This window comes from Tupaia chinensis, unplaced genomic scaffold (genome assembly GCF_000334495.1).
Source record: "Tupaia chinensis unplaced genomic scaffold, TupChi_1.0 Scaffold000355_1, whole genome shotgun sequence".
Lineage (NCBI taxonomy): Eukaryota > Metazoa > Chordata > Mammalia > Scandentia > Tupaiidae > Tupaia > Tupaia belangeri.
The window spans coordinates 16,357,223-16,377,462 of NW_006159850.1; the positions used below are offsets into that span (position 1 = coordinate 16,357,223).

Genomic DNA, 20,240 nt, shown 5'->3' on the forward strand with positions numbered 1-20,240 from the left:
TGAACAGCCCCCATTTCTTCAGCCTCTCCTCAGAGGCAACATTTCTCAGCCTTCAGTCATTTTCTCTGCTCTCCTCTGGCCTCTCTCCAAGGTTCTGTATCTTCTTTAAATAGTGAAGGCCAGTACTGAGCATGATTTAAGAACAGTCATGCCTGGAAAGTAACAAAGGCCCAACCACTATGGACTCCAGAAGGTAAATATTTTCTCAAAAAAAATCAAAGTATTGTAATACTGTATTAAGAATGGTAAAAATTAGGTAGGCCACATAAAATAACTTTTTTTCTATGACATAGAGTTAACATGAGCATAGAGGAGAGAAAGAGAGAGTTTTGTTTTGTTTTTTTTTTACAGTCTCACCTCTTAGCAAAAATCCTTCTGCCCTGGCCTCCCAGTCAGCCTGGAGCACAGGTGGGCACCAGGCACACAGACAACTGACCCAGGGCCTCCCCTGTGGCCTCCACCATTGCACATGGGTGAACTCCTGCCTCACTACCGTGGCTGAGCTCCACATAAAATTTCTGTTGCTTGTCATATTTCCCTGTGATTGTGGTGGTTTCTGGGAGACTTTCTTCTCAGAAACGAATGTGCTCCTCTCCCCAAACCTAAGCTTTTCTTCTTATAGAAAGAATATCAGCTCTCCCTTCTTTCAATACAGAAATCTTATCTGGAGAATCCCCTTCTCTCAACACCAGCGTTTCTGGAAAAAGCATTTCCTGTCCTGCTTTTTTGGCACCTCTCTGAACTGCGCATCTACCCTCTGGATGAATTTCAAAATGTGGGTCGTCACCCTGAGGGAGGGAGGGAGATAGGAACGACATGTGGGGGCCAGCCCAGACCCCCAAAGGCAGGACAAAGGCCACCTCCACTGCCTTAGAGACTCTTGAGGCTGATGATCAGGGTGGCTCTGATCACTTTCCACATGACTCACCCCTCATGACTGGGAGCAGGTGGGACAGAAGACTGTGGCATCAACAGGGGAGGAATGACTTCGAGGGCAAAACTGCACTGAGGAACTCCTGAGGAAACGTGACCTCAAAACCCGAGAAGCCCCAGCACAGAGCCTGACAGCTGGATGCACAATAAACGAGTTGGCTTCTGGACCACGGAAACTTAGAACGTCTTTAATAAAGGCGAACAAAGGTGACCACTCAAAAAAGCAAAACAAAATCCCTTCCCTGCTCTTCTGGAGCCAGCACAGATTTTCTGGGTAGGTTAAGGGAGTATCTGCTCCCTGCACCGTCGGGGGGAAGCAGCGGAGGGTGTGAGAGCAGTCACCCACACTACCTGTCCACTTGTTCTGGTCTTTCTCGCCTCCACTCTCTTGGTCTTTAGTAAGCTCCTCTGGATCAGCAGCTGTTTCACTGGGTCCTTCAACATCTTCGATAGCTTCTTCTGAAATAAAAAATAAAGAATGTCAAGGATTGGAAGTAGAAGGAAGATGAAGGATTCTTGGTCCCCATTCCAAAGAATTACCAACACAAAACACAGATGCTGGTGACTCTGTCCCTCCTCTCCTCTCACTGGCTCTGAGATGCCAGCTGTACTAAGGATATACCTAGGCCTGGGTAAGCAGCAAGGACTTCCTCCCAGGGATCAGCTGCTATGAGCTTGTGACTTGCTCCAGACATGTGTCCATTAGGTATTGCAGACAGACTCTGTATGCCTCACTTGGGTTTTTTAAACTCAAAAACAAACCCTGCTGAAATAGTTAACAACATCTGAATCCCTGAAGTTTCATACATATTTTACACTTGAAAATGAAAAAAAAAAAAAAAAAAAAGAGAGAGAGAAAGCAACTTGTTCACTTCTTGTTCAGCTCCTTCTCTAGAACATCCCAGTATTGGTCTAAACCAGACCCAATCACTGACCCCTTATTGGCTCTCAGTGCCCACGCAGGTGCCAGCCAGACCGTGGTAGGAGATGTCTGTAGTCATTCATATTCTGACGTCACAGAATATGTGATGCAATTTCACCAATATAGAGAGTTCTAGAAACCAAATTCTTCTGGCGGTAAAAGTAAGATTTTTAGAGCTAGGGTTAAGAGGTTGTAACCGAATGACTTTCCTTTTGAAGTCATTCTACTCTTTACTCACTACTGGTTGAAAACTAACCCAGAAAATGTCTCTTGCACAGCACAGAGGGCTGGAGTGAAGTGGGAAAATGGCTATTTCCAATGCTAGGCTAACCGTGAAGTCCCATCTGCCCAAGCGGAGAAGAAAATGATGTGAAACTCTAGATGTTGAGGGAATGAAATTCAGACGCTTCTCCCTTGCTCTCCTGGCCCTCTGGATCATCATCCTAACCATGCATTCAGTAAGAGTAGGTTAAATGAATGGATAAAGCGGACAAACCAAGGTGGGAATCTTTTCCATAAAGATGAAATGATAAGACTTTAAAGAGTGACACCTTCCTGAGTGCAGCGACATGAGAGTCAGGGTGTTTGTACCCATCACCCAAGGCTGGCACTGGCCCAGACCCAGGACCAGGTAGTAGAGTCTAATCTAGAACACCAGACGGGGGCTCTGACTCCACCGTTTGGCTCTGCAATCCCAGTATTTCAGTATTTCATAGTGTAAGGGCCTCTGATCCTCCAGAAAATAGTCTGAGAATTTTATCTCACAAAGTACAAGGAGTGCAAAGTAAAATGATCTCGGGGGGTGGGGGAATGGGTGGGTTCTAAAATACTTGAGGCGGTATCTCTTTAGAATCAGGTCTTCCTCACTTTTCCAGAAAAGATGATGGAGGTGCAAGGATTAGAAAACTGAACTAGGGGTCAGGGAATGTCATTTCTACCAATGGGGTTTATGTGGTAGTCCTAGAGGAAGTTCACGCGTGCATGGCTGGAAGTCACTCAATTATGTCTCATGGTAAGAACATATGTCATGTAGTAGAGAAAATACATAAATGCTAAGAGAGTAATAACAAGTATGTTCTACAGTATGGTATATATATATCATCTTAAGTATGTCCCGGCAGGATGTTCCAAGCATTTTCAGGTTTTTGATAAAACTGTTCAACACGTAATTATGAAATTCATCTTTGAATGGCGATATCAGCATTTAGTCAATGTTATTAAATTGCATCTACCCAAATTAGCTAGGTCTCTTAAAATATACTCGTTTGTTTCCAATATATGCTGTGATACGAAATAGCTGTGGTATTGATACACTAATCAAATTTGATTAGGCAAAGAGATGGCTCAATGGCCCCTCCTCTCTAGCACACACACGCACCAGCACCTTCGACGGGCGCAGTCTGGCACCTACAAACTGGAGAACGCCCTGATGGACGGGTGCCGGAAGGGAAGCAAGCAGGGAAGGATTTATCCACGGGAGGTCCTCTGCAAGGCCAAGGCCTCCCTCCTGCACGCTACCTGGCCCATGGCTATCGGAGCAGAGACTGAAACACTCCCGTGGCAATGACCCCGGTTCATTCGGCCCTTCCAAACAAATCTCTTCAGGAGACAGAGACTGTAAAGAGTAAGCAGACCACTGCCGAAACGGGCAAGGAGGCCCCTTGGTGCTCTGTGGATGTTCCTAGAGCTCTCATTCTATGAGCCCGTTTGGCCTTTGCTTCCTTCCCTCCCCACCTGCCTTAATGTGAGCAGAAAATGAAGGCTGCTGAGTTCCAATGGGAGAGGTTATTTCAGGAACTATTTTGTTTCCCTTTCTCTCTTTCTCCTTCAAGATTTACAAATCAAGTCTTCTTCTTGAGTTCCCAGCTGGAATGTTGTCATGTGTGACGCACTCACTAAAAGGTGCGGTGAAAAAATAAATAACGAACTGGACAAGATCCTCCCTCAGTCAGGGAATCAGGGTTGTCATCCCCACTAAAAAGCAGGCACCCGGTCAGCCAAGCAGGCGCTTCCCTGCAGTTCCACCTGTGACCTACAGGTGTCGCCCTCCGCATGGCGAGGCTGGGAAGGGCAGCTGGCTGCAGGAGCAGAGGAGTCTGGCCTGCCTAACCTGAGCATGTGGAAATAATACACGTCTTCAAGTGAACTGTCTGGTCCTGAAGAAATAAAATAGGACATTCATAAGCAGTTACACCATCTGTCTTTATACCATCATCATCAACAGCAAGAAGAAAAATAGCTCTTTAAAATGGATGAAAGCCCAGGCTGACAGTAACCGGAAAACTGTGAGCTCTGAATACCAATAAAGGTAGAGAAATGATTAGAAAACAGGGATACAAACTGTGAATTCCTGTGGACAGCTCAGGCCCAGGGTGCTTGGCAGACGGGGTATGTTTTATGGGTCTTAAAAGTGTAAAGAAGTCCCTTGCCAAGATCCAGGCCCCAGGCACCCAAGAGAAAGGCCTGGTCTCTGAAACACGTGGGAACAGGAGCACAATGGCATCGGGCTCCGAGGTGCAGAGCCGTGTCCACACGCTGAGCTCCTGGGGCTGCTACCTAGCCCTTGTCCCCTTTAGAAACTTAAACTTGATACTCATGTGCTACGCTGATAAGGCCAGGACAGAGTGGGGTCCCGCTCCCCCAGATCAGGGACTGCATCCTCCCTCACACCACCCCCAAGAAGTCAGTGGCAACTGGCTGGAGACACTACAGAAGTTGCAGGGGTTTTTCTACTGGGTTGTTGGGAAAGTCATGACGTGTTTTTCTATACAAAAACACGTCATGACTTTCCTTTCCTGACGAACTAATATAATATCAGCTACTGACAGATGGTGGGAACAAGACCTGATGGATCGACAACCAAGTTTATCTGGAAAATCCTGTCTTTCACTCAGACTAAGACGTTGTTTTCCTTCACCAAAACACACAACAGCTGTTGTGCTGTTCTCAAAGCCGAAACAGACGAATAAACCATCTTCCCGTCAAAGCATTTACTAACATTCAGATCCTGACCAGAGCACATCAGGAATGCTTTCTTAAGGGCGAGGCCGGGACCTGGCAAGGAGGTCACCTCCGCTCCCCCAGCCCTGTCCTAGATCCTGGCAGGAGCTAGCAAGCCCAGTCTCTGTTAGGAGACCCCAAGGAAGGTGCCACTGAAAACCCTGGCAGAAACCCACTTCGAGGGTTATACTCCCCAGCAGCCCTCAGATGAAGGCACGCCCTCTAGTTTGTATGTATTTTTATGTTAAAGGGCCAGAGAAACAGAAGCAAATCCAGAAAATCTGCCAGGTCTTCCTGGTGTCCCTTCTGCCTTTCACTTCCCTGTAAAATGTTGGCTTTTAAAAAAGTCTATTTCCACCGCCACGTTTTTATAACTGCTTCTCCCAGTCAGCACTTACTAGCACTGGGCCCAATCCAGTCTGCTCCCACCACTCCCGTCTCCTGGTTGCGGGCAGAGCCCACAGGTGTGAGGAATGCCAGTCTGAAGGGGAAAGGGTTCCTAGGGCAGCTCCGGTTGTGGGGCGGGTAACAAGAGGAGGGGGTGAAAACATAATCCCAGAACATTTTCCTCCATGCGAAGCGGTTTTCTTTACCACAAATGCAAACTGTCCTCTTAGCAACCTCACACCTGTCACCTTGCTAAAGGTGACTATGTGACTCCCCCATCGGTGGTGAAGTCTGCTTCCTAAGGAAGCGAGTGTGCCAACCGGCCAACCCCAGGGGGATTTGTAGCAAGTTTATGAACAACCTGGAAATGGGTCTGTGGAAGGAGCACCAGGCAGAAGTCAAAAATAGAGGTGGCATCGTCACGAGAGCACCACTCAACCTCAACACACACACTCCCCAAATGCGTCACCCAAGAAAAAGTCCCGGATGTTAAAAAAAATGGTACCATTCTCTGGAATAACAGGGGCCACCTGACATGTCCATTGGGGGTACTTTAAAAATCGCTTACAGGCTTGAAAGAAAGGGGAGTCAATCAATGATTAAAACTAGTCCCTCTGTTCCTAACTCTTAACAGGATAATACAGATTAATTCAAACCTTCTCCAAACCTGACAAAGTCCCCACAGTGCCTCAATGCGAAAGAAATTTGGAAATTCTCCTAAGAACCAGGGTATCTGTACCCGAGGCTCTCGCACGATCATGTTACTTAAATAATACACCAATCTGAGATCCCGAAGAATGAAATTGTTCTTTCTTTTGCTTTGGGGGGGTTGGTGAGTGATGTTTGGGGGGGGGGGGAAATAAAGTGAGTCTGCCTGTCGGCAGCCTCAAGAGCTGAGCTGAGAAACATTAGCTGTCATGAACCACAATCAAATCAGGTTTGAAATATTTAGCAGTGGCTTGGAAAATGCGGTGGTGCAGCTCTGACAGGCGAGATGTGCACAGACACCCACTTTCCATTATAATGGAAATATCAGGCCTGTTCTGAATATGTATAACCCAGAAAAATGTATTGATTTTTCATTCGGCATTAAAAAAAATGAAATAGCCTGCAGCTGTCAAAAGCCTTTTGTTAAAAGCTCATCTTTCCTGGAATGAGGTTTACCAGAAACAAGTTTTAATTGTATATAGGACCTCTTCTTTGAAAAACAAAATAACCAACCTGCTTACTTAGAAGGTAGGGTTAAAGCTTTTCCCTTCTCTATTTTCAGCGTAATTAACCCCAGGACAACCGCAGAAGTTGGCAGGAAAGGCCCAGCACACTCTGACCAGCAAAAAGGTGGCGGCTACAAGTGGCGTTTGCTGGTGTCTCTGTGGTGGGCAGCAGGAGGGACTTGGTGACTGCATCGTGTCCTCTTTTTGCCTCTAACTTCTGTGTAGGTGCTGGCCTCTTAAGTACTCACTGCATGGCCTGGCCAATCAGTTGTCCTCTTCATGCCTTGGCTGGCACAACTGGAAAACGAGGGCCGAGCACTTCAGTGTAACTAATCCTGTGGGCTCATGTTATCAATGGGGAGCCTCTATGGCTGCAGATATTCCTTTATTTTGCAAGTACAAGGCAAATCAAAACCAACAATATAAAAGGTGGCTACGAAGGCCTAGGCCGCTTATTTCGAATCAACTCCACTGCATTAAGATTCTGCTACAGCAGAAACACAGAACGGGTCTGATCTTCGGTATAGACAATGCCCTGGTCTTAGCTCTTTACTTCCAGTCCTGTCTTCTCCTTCCACACCACAGAGGGAGACGGTAGTGGAGGTAATATTCGGGGCTGCGCCCACAAGACTGTGGCATAGTGGGCCTCTAACCATGCTATTCTTTCCTCCATGCCATTCTGGCAAGTGGAATCTCACTGAATGGTGACCAATGGTCCGACCAGTGGGTGACTCTCCATGTAACCCAGGTTATAGCCAACGTGCACACTGCCACCCTGATCCAGAACATAGTAAAGTTACTCTGCAGCATTCCCAAATGCATCTCCAATGTTTATGCCCTGGATGTATTCCATGGTGTCGTTCCAGCCCTGAAAACCCGGCTAAAAGCTGCCTGAGAGGTAGTATCCAGCAATGAGGTTTTCTGGGTGACAATACCCCAGCCCCGGAAATCTTCCCTTAAGTCAGAGTAGTTCTGATTACCACAAATGGTTCCTTCTGCATCTCAGTGAAGGTGACTACATGTTCTCACAAATGCATTTGGAATAGGGACTTTACAAACTGACCGGACGTCTTTGGCGAATAATCATCTGAACATTTTTTTTTAATTGCTGGCCAACTTTGCCTATTCTGTTTTTTTTTTTCTCTCTCTCTTTTAAAGAATTATTTAATTTTATTTATTCATTCATTTATTTTCATTTGACCAGAGAAAGACAGACACACAGAGAGAAGGAAAGTGAGAAAGCAAGCCACAGGTCCGGGACTTGAACCGTGGTCGGCCATGTGGGAGTGTCCAGCGCCTTAACTAAAGCATAAAGATTAATTGAGGAAAACGCCTAATCACAAGAGGAAAGGCCTGGGATCCACGTCAGCACTGATGAGTGGGACATCCTCAGAGACAACCATTGTAGTCTGGGCAAGAAATCTGAGAGGGGTGAAGGATGAGCTCAGATGCATGTGGGAGGGTGAGGGGGGGCAGGGCTCTGTGGCTGGAGCATTCATTTACTCATCAGAAGTCCTGTATCTTCCTGTCTCCTCGGGGTAAGTTGTCCTTTCTTTTTCAGTGGACAGGAGAATGTTGGAGCACTAGCAGAGTCCAAGGCATTCAATGCCACATGGCTGATGGGAAAACTGGTCTCCCATACACCTGTTCACCTGGGCCTCCAAAATCTGCCTCCTCAGGAAGACCCCTTGCACCATCTAAGGGACAGAGCGTGGGGAAGGCAGAGGTGGGTCTCCCCCTCCAGAGGCACCACTGCGCTATTTTCCATTTTGTCACCCACTTAAGCTCTGCCAGGCTTGCCAAGGACCCTTCTCCACCTATTGGAATGAACTGTCAGAGGTCAGCCTAGTGCTCCTATAGGGAATTTTCCTACCTTGGTGGCTTAAAAAAAATAAACTGCTAACCGGTTATTTTCAACAAAACTGGTTCTTGAAGATGACATTTATAAAAACAATTTCAGGTCTCCAAAAGTTAAGAGGATGTGGGGCAGAAAGGCAGCACAGGGCTTTAAAACGCAATCCTCTGGGAGGCTGACACAGGTGGGCAGGCCCAGGTTCGCACGTAGAGACCTCCCTGAGGCACCCTCGTGCCCATGACTGGGAGCTGACCAATGATGGGTGGATCACGCATCGACACTGTTGCAGGTGCTGTCTCTGCCTCTCTCACTCAGAGAGGAAGAAAAAAAGAACTTACAAAAATAAGAGGATGTGGGCAGCAAAGGACCTGGGAGGACACAGGGAAGAGCAGACGCCCGCCCTTCCGCCAGCAACCAACTCTTTTCTGCGTGGATTCCTTACGTGATCATTTTACCACACGGAATCTTCTGCAACCAGAGGCTCATTTACCAAATACACCTGGGGCCGCAGTGCCCCAGTATCTGGGCAGAGCCTGAAAGGCGGTGGAGCGCTGCCCGTCTTCCAGGGGACAGCTGGGAAAGGATCTGCAGGAGAACCCAGCACCGAAGGGACTGGGCCTCCTCGCCGGGCAGGCACCCTGACCTTCCTTCCTGTCCCCCCACCCCACCGACACTGTCTTTTGGCATCAGGCAGTAAGAATCAACAATCCAGAGGCAACTCTGGGTATTATTAAAAATGACTAATTGGAGAATAGAGACCATTTATGCTTTTGTATATTTGAAGATCTCGCCACTGTTTACAGAAACAAGAAAAATGGGAATTGTGCGGCAAGAGGCAGCCCCGGAAGGCTGGGCTTGAAGTGCAGCCTGGCCTGTGCGTCCATCCCCGCTGGTAAAGCCAAGTCCGACTTGCCCAAAACATGAGCCTGGGGGAGCCTCTCCTTTGCCTTTTTACTTAACTTCCCCTCTAAGTTGAGCACTGACGAGTTAGAGTGTGGTATGGGGTCGAAGTGGCCACGGCATGTCAAGGCCTCCCAGAGAACAGCCCTCTCTCCAAGCTGCCCCTCCTGTGGGACAGCACAGAACGGCAGAGCGTGGAGTGGAAAATGCTGCCGTTGTGTGGCGAGGGACGGGTCCTGCCACTTTTTTTCTCTTCCAGGCAAGGCCACTTGGTCATTTGAACAGTTTGTCAAAACCACACTAGAATTAAGGGGGTGGGTGGGGGTCAAGAGAGGAGAAAAAGGGAGGAAACGCCTAGAGCCAGTATTGCAACAAGTTCCATTTATCTGTGTTCTTAGCAAAAGCACCTGGGTTGCCCCCTGCAGAAATCCAGAAAGGATAAAAGCACATGTGCGGCGACAAAGCACAACGGAACTAAATATGTCGCTGACTCGCCTGGTGGCTATTCACAGGAAGATTTGAAAAAAAAAAAAAAATACTGAAAGGTGTGAGTTCCAGTTTGTAAAATACAAACCCAACCCTGAAATGGTCTCAGAATTCACACTAAATAAGAAACCCGGCTACGTCCCAGAACTCTGAAGCCAACTGAATTCAGCAGGGATTAGTTTCCTTGGATTTCTACAGAGCCATGATTGTTGCTGTTACTTTCACACATGAAATGTAAAAAAGGCAAATTCCCTGAGCATGTTTGTAGCGGAGCGTGATGTGATTGTGTTGTCATTTATGGGAAATAATCGCAGGCCCATCTCCCCCCCACCCCCATTTTCCAGTCCAAATAACCATGAAAAATTACACTTCAATGTCAGTGCTACGACAAAGGAGGCGCGCTCTCTGGGAGCTCAGCGGATTTGCAGGGGTTTTTCCTTTCTTTGGACAAAAACTACCTTCAATTGTACTTCATTTAAAACGTGATCTAACAAATGCATTTTGACAAGTTCCTTTCTCTTTTTCTCCTTTCTTTCAAACAGTATTTTGCACAGTTTAACCTCACACCAAACTGGAATGTTCTGGAAAGAGGAGGCATGCAAAATAGAAGGTCCTTGATACCAAGAAGCCCCCATCCTCTCCACTCCCCCCCCCCCCCCCCCCCCCCCCCTGAAAAGAAACGTAGACAACAATAATGATTCTAACTCATTATGCTTACCAGGGAAGGGAGGAGGATAGGAGAGAGAAAATGGTCATTTCTTAAAGACAGAATATTTGATAGGGTAAAGGCAAAAAACAAACAAAAACAAAAAGCTAGAGATAATAGGAAAAGGGTCTCAATGGAGGAAGGGGATTCATATAGATGGAAAATTCATTTGTGTGTTGTGATGGTGTATAGTGAATTAATGTAGAGAATGAATAAATTTAAAATAAAAAAAGATGAAATAAATAGCTATTTAAAAAATAAAATAAAAAGATGAAAAAAAAAGAAACCATTTCATTAACTCAGCGGCATCGTCTAAGGTGTCTGGATGGGGAGATAGAAGGGGGTTCATGATTACATGGGGGGATGTAGACAGGGAACATCTCTGAGAGGGCACCCGTCTCCTCCTGTCCCCCCCACCTCTTGGGAAAGGACATTTTTCAACAGAACAGATCTGCCTGAAAGCTTTTTAACATTCCAGGTGTGGGGCCTGAGCAGTTCCTACAAGCATCTGTCTTTCAATAACACCCTGCCTGAAATAAACACTGCCAGGTTTCTACGGTTGGAGGGGAGAAGACAAGACAGATAAACACACATGAGTGATGGAAAGAGAGTAAATAAAAAAAAAAAAATTAAGTTTCCATTAAAGAAGACTGGTATCTCGTTCTGAGTCAAAACTGACTTGGCTTGTCAGAGAGAGATCTTATGTTTAAAAAAAGTGTATGATGTGCTTCCTTATTTATTATTTGTAATTGGAAAATGTTAGAAATACATGGATGGGGGAAGTCAAGGCAGGCCTGTGAGTGCACTTCGGCACCCATATACAAATGAAGGTGTGTGGGAAATGAACAGGATGTCCTGAAGCGAGGCTAAATGCCGGTGCTGAGAGCCTAATGGGTGTAAGCTAGACCTTGTGGGATGGCTCTCCTGACGGGAACGCCAGCGCTGATGGATGTGATCTATACGGGAGCTCTCTGAGAAAAGGAAGGGTGGGGGGGGGGGGGTTTAAAGGGAAAAAAGGCATTTACAAGGCAAAAGAAGTGGCCCAATTCGATAACGCCAGAGGGAATGATGGAATTTGGAGGACAACGATATGCCAAAAAGCAAACTGAAAGTGAAAGAGGTGAACACACAACTAAGGAAAATCAAATCACGACTCCCTGAGGTCTGAGTCACAGGATGATATAAACAAGGGACTTGAATTCCTAGCCTGTGTGGTACCCTACTGGTAAACCCACAGTGTCTGAAGAGTCTTGAACCTGTTTGGAAAACAGATTTGCCCCTGCGGAGGCACAGATTTAGGCAGAAATACTCGGGTTTTTGTTTTTCCCACCAGCGGACAGCGGAGTAAGAGACCGACTGTCAATGAGTTTTGTTTTGCATGATCATAAGCCACTTATATGCACAGCTGGGGGAAAAAAAAAAGCTGATTCATAAAAACAAAGCACAAACAAAGGCTTACACTTTCCAAACCAAATCTGGGGAACAGAAATCAGGCCAAGTTCAGGAGACATTGCACACAGAAAAACAGCGGTGAGACCTGCTCGCCTCAGTCAGACCCAGGCATGCACAAAGGTCTCTGCACACGTACTCACAGCACTGCACACCCAAGATGTTAGAATGTATATGGGACCTGGAGGTGGCCGAGAACTGACCCTCACATCTCCAAGCATCCTGGGGGGTCTTCAGTGTCACACACCACCTCGTGCAAGTGGAGAAGAGTGTAACTTTGCTGGGACCAGGTATGGTCAGAGCTGAGACGTTTAAGGACGCATCTACACATGGAAAGTCAAAAACTGGGCCATTCTCCAAAACATCAAGTCCCCAAACACGCTTCAGTCTGAAACAAGCAGGCAGCAGAAGCAACATGTTCCAGTTGACATTTCTTAGGAAATTGTAAAAAAAAAGAAGTGAAGCAGGAAGCTGAGGTACAAAGAGAATCCAAAGATTTATGTTCAAGAGCTATTCTGCATTATGGGGGAAGGCAGATGGAATTGTTAAATTGTTGACATTTTTAACAGGCACCGGTATGGCTCTTCTGTGGCCAAATGGAGAAAGACCATTCTTGGATCTTCATTTTTAGAAACTTTGAAAGTAATGACAATAGTTGAAGAGGAAGTCTCTATATATTTAAAAATCTGTATCCTGCACGATGAAATAGCCATTTTCTGGGGTTTAACAAAATGCCATTCCTTTCACCATGACATTAGCTACAGCCAGCTCCTCTTCACATCCTCCGGAGCTACTAACTATATTTAAGACTCAGCCTTAGGGTTCTGTGTATATCTGTTTACTTAGCTTTTCTTCCTATAAGGTGTTTCGCAGATCTAAGGACAGGCTGGTAACCCTTGAAAGCTCGCACAAGGGACTTACATATCCTAAAATTGCTACAACAGCATCCAAAGGCAGTAATCAGCATGCAAACGATTCAATATGAGCAATGATTTTATGATCATGTAACTCAAGGTTCACACCCATACTCTATAATGGTAGGAACATTTGAAAATAACATACATATAAAACCAAAGAGAAAGGAAACACTGCCATGAGATGAGAAGGTCACCAACAATCTGGGCAGACAGTACAGTTTCGTGAAAAGGAGTTGGTTCCTGAGACAGTAACAGGTATCTACAAAAATCGAGAGCACACTATCTTATCTGAAATAAGTAATTCTGGATGTTTAAATTCCTCCATGCAACCAGAGAAGGCACTAGAAACTCACTGACGGGGAAATCCTCAAGTCAAACTCCTTCCCAACTTTGATAACTGAGCAGTGTTTCCCAAGTGAAATATGAACCCTATACAGAACATAAGGAAAAGAAAACTAAAACAAATTAAAGGTTTTGCCTCACTGGGTAAGGCCAAGATTTCTAGCAAGGAAAGGTGTGAGGATGAACTAACCAGAGAGCAATGTAATATCAAAGATGAGATCACCCAATGGTTGGGAAGAATAAAGTGAATTCCTGCTTACCAAGAAGCATCCTTAAATGCAAAGAGGAGGAGGATTTAGACAGTAACCAAGGAGAGATTAAAAAAAAAAAATGAAAAACCTAGATATAATCGTATCTTAAAATTAAATATGCATTATGGTAGGGAAAATGATCAATTTCTGTCTGAAGAGAGTCTATGAATTGACTCATCTATTAAAGAGCTTTGGCGAAGGGTTGGAAAGAATAGAAAATGTTGCAGGAGAATGGAAATGAACACATAAAGCTGAATCTTATAGGGAAATAATTTGGGGCCTGCTGATGGCATGGTGGTTTAAGGTAGATGGATGCCATCTGGCCAATTGCCAGTTGGAATCTGTTTTCTCTCTCTTTTTTTGAGAGAGAGATTTTTGCTACTGAGCATGTGCACTTGCCAGAGAGACAGAGATACAGAAAGTGAGAAATCACCCCCAGGGGCGATGGCCATGCTACAATTTCTTTCATTCTTTTTATTTATTTATTTTTTTTGGAGACGTTTTTACTATAGGGCCCGTGCGCTGCCAGAGAGAGAGAGACAGAGAGACAGAGAGAGAGAGAGAAAGAAATCACCCATCAGGGGGAATGGCCATGCTGCAATCCCTTCTCCTCCATTCTCTTCTCGGGATCTGGGGTACGCACACACACATGCCACTGGGTCCAGGACTCGAACGACGGTTGACTATATGAGAGTTCAGCAATATACCCGTTATGCCATCTGCTGGTCCCACCATACCACAATTTCTTTTCCTCCATTTCTCTCTCAGGATTTTGGGCACGCATGCAAATGTGCCTGGTGTGAGTGGGAGTCCAGCAACGCAACCATTATTTCATCTGCTGGTCCTGCCCATTAGAATCTGACCTGACAGCTCGAAAGAACACACCGGGTGCCATGTGTGTACACCCAAAACCCTGAGAGGAGAGTGGAGGAGAAGAGACTGTGGCATGGCCGTATCTTGTGTGTGTGTGTGTGTGTCTGGGGGGGGAAGGGGTGATTTCTCATTTTTCCTCTCTCTCTGGTTAAAGGTTTTGCCTCACTGGGTAAGGCCAAGATTTCTAGCATGGAAAGGTGTGAAGATGAACTAAGCAAAGAGCAATGTAATATCAAAGATGAGCTCACCCAATGGTTGGGAAGAATAAAGTGAATTCCTGCTTACCAAGTGAGTGAGTAAGTACTCTGGTGAGTCCATGTGCCGGACAGCAAAGTTTTTTAAAAAAGAGAAGTAATTTGAAGAACTGAGATATAAGTAAGCAAAGATGAAAAAGGTCAATGGACTAAAAATCTAGCTATGTAAAATCTAGCTGGCTACAATTAAGGTAGTGAAGTCAGAGATTTCTTCCTTTAGAAAATTTAAGAAGGATCAATTGGCAGCATCCAAATGAGGAGAAAGCACAAGAGCATAAATGTGAGCACAGCGGATTTGAGGAGGGCAGATAGGAGGAGGAGAGATGAGGGCTGTGTGGAACCTGGTCATCAGAGGGTTCTGGCTTAGTTTTAAAAAAAATTAATTTGATCATTATAAATAATAATTTATTTAAATTTATCATTATTAATTTTTAGAAATTTTCTAGAGGGCATGTGTGCTCACCAGAGAGAGACAGAGAAAAAGAGAGAGAGAGAAAGGCAAAGGTCTTGAATCGCAGTCAGTTATGTGGGAGCCCAGCGGACTAACCACTATGCTACCTGCTGATTCCTTGTCTTAGTTTTGAGGGAACTGGGGGCGCTAACTACAGGCACCTCAACTTCATAGATTAGGATTCTGGGGATCAGAGAAGGGTAGGGCTCCAGGCCACACAGTGAGGTAACTCAAGGAGTCTCAAAAGGAGGACCAGAGACATCAGCCATGGGGGTGGAGGGGGTGCTCAAAGGGATGCTTATGCAGTCACGCAAGCAGAGGAGGAGGCCACGGGCAGGCTGAAGAGTCAAGACAGTACCCTGGTCCTTGGATGCTTGCTACTTTGGGAATCTTCCTCAATTAAAGCTGTGATACTGAGGCAAATGGATTCTAATAGTGGTACCAGAGCTGCTGAAAGAAATATCTAATTTTTCTTTACATCTGGAGACAAAGGGCACAGCAAGGATAGGATATAAAGCTCACTGAATCCTAAACAAACAACTCTCCCTCCCACACAGACAGAACTAGCTAAGACCCCATGCCCATGTCTGCAGGCAAATAGTATCCCGTCAACTTCCTGTCCAACGGCAATGTGGGCCCCCAAATAAAAACGTTTAAAGACAGAACAAGTCACAAGTGGCCCTCTTACACATACACACACACGCACACTCCTCGCCCTTCGTGCTCTTTTTCTGGAAGGGAGGAGAGCCCAGAAGCAGTGCCCACCAGAGAGATTGTAGATCCAGGGCGAGGTCCCAGGCGCTGGTGACAGGGTTGCTGTCACAGCCCTGAATCCCAGCTGCAGAGAACTAGCAAAAGCCAAGTAATTGCTTTTTCCCCTTCCACTAATAAGCTTTTCAGCAGAGGAAGAATTCAGCTTCCTGTAGTCAACAGACCCTTTTTTCCCTGCCTCTCCTCGCTCCAAATAATCTAAAGTGACTGCAATTTCAGTCCTGGCTCTCCAGCATTCAGCTCCACCGGCTGAGGTCAGAGGGTGTCAAGTGAGGGCTCTCCACTTCTTTTCTGCTCTGCCTTCACGCCACCCATGCTTCTTTGTAACTGAGGCAACCTGCCTCCCCGCCCGGCCATTACGCACATCGCCAGCCCACAGCACACACCGACTTCACGTTCCAGGAAACCTGTAAGGCCGTAAACAACTGATTAGTAATGGCCAACTTCAGATGCTCTGTTGACCCAAGATACTAATTTCCCAGTTTTTAGAAATGAATTGCAGTAGAACCATTTTTGGGGGGGAGGGAGGGGTGAAGGGGGTTAAACAGTGTGGTTAGCTATGTGGGTTTTGGTTTGGTTTTATGCAAATGATGTTGGTTCCTAAGTTCTTTAAGATCTCACCACATATTTGTGCTGCTGGTATCTTCAGGCCTGGCTCTGTGTCGAATCAGCTGCAAGTGGACTGCGTTGGAAAACCCTGCCCCACCCGCTCCCGGGCCTCCTTTCCCAGATGAATGAAATGCGATTTCAATTAAGAACAGCAGCAACAGTGCTTCCCCTTCTCGTCTTAGCAGAGATCTACGCTGAGAACGCTGAGAACATCGACAGAACTGAAGGTGAACAAACAAAGGGAGGAGGAATGAATGAGAGAAAGAGCAGGTGTGTGGGGAGTGAGAGAGGCCCAGCAGTTTCCTGCCCCTGAAAGTGGGTGAAGACAGCAACGTGCAAACACAAGAGCCTGCTTTGGGGAAAGCAATACTATCGGGGAAACAGAGGCAGAGCTGGAAAATGTTGCTCGGTCCTTCCTGCCCCTGAACCCAATGCCTGGGGGGGAGTCTGGACAAGGAAGAGAGAAGGGAAGCCACACCCTCGGGAAAAACTTGAGCCCCCCTTCCCCCAGCCCCGGGCCCGAGGAGGTGTATGCCTGCTCCTGGCTGCGGCCAGGCCTGTGATGGGAATTTATTTCCCTCAATTATGTGCTCATGTCCCCAGTCTCAGTTCATCAGCACAGTGCAGCCGAGTCAATGAAAGGCCCCATAATGAAGCGATCACATGCATGGGGATGTCCCCGCACCTGCCCGCTGGGCTGGCAGGGCCACAGCCACGCCAGGCCCGAACACGGCCCAGAAAGGCTCTCCAGCCCCACCCCACATTGCGGGTCCCATGCTCCAGATCGGGTGGCCCCCGTCTACCCAGGAGACTGCATTTTGCTGCCATTTTCTTTGACCCCATCACAAATGTCCTGATTCCAATAAGAAACTCGGGACTAGCAAAGTGAGACCGATCAGTGCAAAACACTGAGTACTTTCTCCTGCTTGTGTGGTCCCTCCTCGCCAAGAGGCCGATCACAAAAACCCATGTGGTGGGCCTCGAAAGCCTCCATTTGCTGTCTTTAGTGAGTATAATAACAACAGCAGTAATACAGTCACCATGCAGCTGAAGTGGGTACTGTCATGACTCCCATTTCAAGGTGAGCAAACTGATGTGCAGAAAAGTGAAATTTTTCAAGACCCCTAGTGAGGAGGTGACAGAGCTGATGCCAAAGCCCATCTTCTTAATGGCTACTTTCCGAGCTGCCAATGTGGTCTTCCCCGTAGAGCACACCCTTCTGCTTGTGCTACTGTGCTACTGTGCAGCTGCCCACCCATCCAATTCTCATGTACTCGGGGGGCATCGATTCTAGGCACGGATACAGCTCTGAACAAAACAGGAGGAGCCCCCACCCACCTGGCCTGGACTGAGGACGGAGGATGGGAGAGTAAGAAACTGGCAGCTAAATAAGTGAGCACCCTGTAAGCCTGCTGGGATGAGGGAGAGCGATACGTTAGGGAACTAGGACAAAAGGACCCAAAGGGTTCTTTAACATGGAAAGCTCGAGGAGGACATTTGAACACAGACCCAGAAGGAGTGATGCTAGATGCTGAGGCTTCCCAGGCAGAGAAGAACAGTAAGTGCGAAAGCCCTGCCCAGGTCAGAGGAGCGTAGGCCTGCCAGAGGGGCAGTGAGTGGAGCAAGAAAGGACAGGGTGGGGGCTGAGCTCAGAAAGGGCACGGGGGACATGTTCCTGTAGGCCTTGCTGGCCGCCACAGGGCCAGAACATCATGAGCACGTGCAGTGCCTTGTGAACGTTAGAACGAGGAGCTCCCCTTACACTCATCTGGTAAGTAGCGTCTGGGAGGGACAGTGGCCTTTACTCATCCGCTCAGCAGAGAGCTGTGTGCGAGACAGTCTGCACAACTCTAAGGGTGGCCCTGGTAGGGTTTTCCAGTAGAAAAGCTACCGTATTTCTCTGAGTATCTATTTGTGCTATCTGACTGCAGATACAGATGTAGCCTCTTACTGTATTCTACAGACAGAATCTCCCGGCACCTTTCCCTTTACCACGTCCTGGGGTGAGGATCCGGAGGGCTGATCCTGAGATCAGGAAACACAGCTGCTGCCCAGCCTTGGCCATGGGCCATGGAGTCTAGACACCTATAAAACCAAAGATTTGACCAGGAAGCTCCAAAGCATCCCCTTGCGAAGCTTGAAGGGCAGCACCCAGACCAGTGTTGGACCTGAGACTGGAGCGGCCACAATGGCCACAGCACCGGCCTAGAAAGGAGTCCCTGCCTGATGCGTGTGCTTTCCCTGAAAGCGCACGGCCCCTTCACACACACGTACTGTGGCGGCCTCGGTAAACTTACACACTGTGTGAAACGGCAGACCCAGCAGGGACAGGCTCACTGTGCTCCTGCGAGTGCAAGATGAATGTGGAGATAGGGGTGGGAAATTTTATTATTCTTAAATTGACGACTGCAGAAAAACGTCTGCTCGACTCACCACCGCATGCGAGGTGGCTCCCCCTGGTGACACACATTCCTCTATGCTGCCAGTGCCATCACCCTCTACCGTCTGGGGACAGGAGCCAGGTAGCCAGGGGCAAGTAGACACATCCCTGTTTCTTTAGGCTGCGTCTGGCGCTGATCCCAGGACCCTGGGAGCTCCAGAGCAGGCTAGGTGGCCAAGCCCATAAGTGGTCTGGGTTTGGTGCCGAACTTCAGTGGGCACACATGGGGCATCCAGAGGAGCTGGTCCACACAGTTTCTAGGGCCAGCACTGAGAGGGATGGGGTCCAGACCAGACCACAGATGGGCAGGGCCTGGAAGGAAACAAAGGAGTGAAGTGGAAGCAGGTAAAGGGGACCACCTGGAGGAGCCCCTCCTAGGCCTATGGGGGCACCCAGAAAGGCAAGGCTCAGGGCAGAGCAGGAGCAGGAAGACATGAATTGGGGAGTGTGAGCAATGGGTGAGGGGGTAATGCAAGAACAGGGGAGCTGAATGGAGCCAGACGGGGCCACGCCCGTCATGGTCTAACGTTCATGTCAATGAAGGTTTCCACACTGATCTGAAGCTGAGGAGGAAGGGGCGAACAAGGCTCCTCCCCACTCCATTGTATCCCACTGACAGCGCACCAGGAGGACCGTGGTTTGGGGAGGGGGCCAGGACCATTATCAGAGCCTTAATTGGCTGCGGCCTTTTACAGTGCACTTCCCAGAATAAACTGCCCCAAGACTTCATCCATCGCCAAAAAAGGCAACTGTAGCAGCACTGGTTGCCAGCCCCTTCCCTCCCACAGGCAGTGGCCCTCCTCTACCATAGAGGGAGGGGGCAGAGGCGCATGGAGGGGAAGCAGCCAGGGCCTCGCACTAATTGCTCTGGCGGATGCTGTGTGGTGTGGGGGCCTGTTCCCTGCGCTGAGCAGTGAGGAACTTCCCAAATCATTAACCTTTCTCGGAGTGCATTGTACTGGGAGGTGCTCCCTCTGCAGCCTATTCAGGAGCCCTATTGATCTGCCGCACACTCGGTGCCTTCAAAGTTGTTTATGATCAATATGCAAATTGCCCATGGCATTGATCTAGTATTAATTTTCAATTAGGGAATCCACAAGGGGTCTCTGAGGGTCAATACCTAACAATGCAAAGGAAACTCCACTGCGGAGTATCGGGCCTGATGCTGATAAAAGCTTCCCTAAGCCTCCTTTCTCAATAGTTCCAGGCCCTCTGGGCTGTCACCTTCGCTTTGGCTCATTTGGTTCCCTCCTAAGTCAGACCCCTTCGGCTGCCTCCCAGGCTGGATCTGTGGCCATTACTCTGCAGCTCCCCGCACCCCCGCACCCCAGTGCCAAAGGGACACTGCTGGCCTGCCAGTACTTTCCCCTGATGCCCGCCCTCTCGATCAGATGCCCCCGGACATGCCTCCTCAGTTCCCCATGCCACACCCAGACCCGGGACCACTCTCTCCCCCAGCTCCCCAACCACACATACCTTT

At 47.7% G+C, this 20,240-nt stretch overlaps 1 protein-coding gene across 1 annotated transcript in view; it reads right to left on the reverse strand.

Moving 5' to 3' along the window:
- ZFHX3 (zinc finger homeobox 3) overlaps positions 1–20,240 on the reverse strand; it is a 276,675-nt gene that overhangs the window by 49,805 nt on the left and 206,630 nt on the right. The window contains 1 exon segment of the mRNA XM_027773529.1: positions 1,285–1,392. Within this exon segment, the coding sequence (XP_027629330.1) occupies positions 1,285–1,392 (108 nt within the window).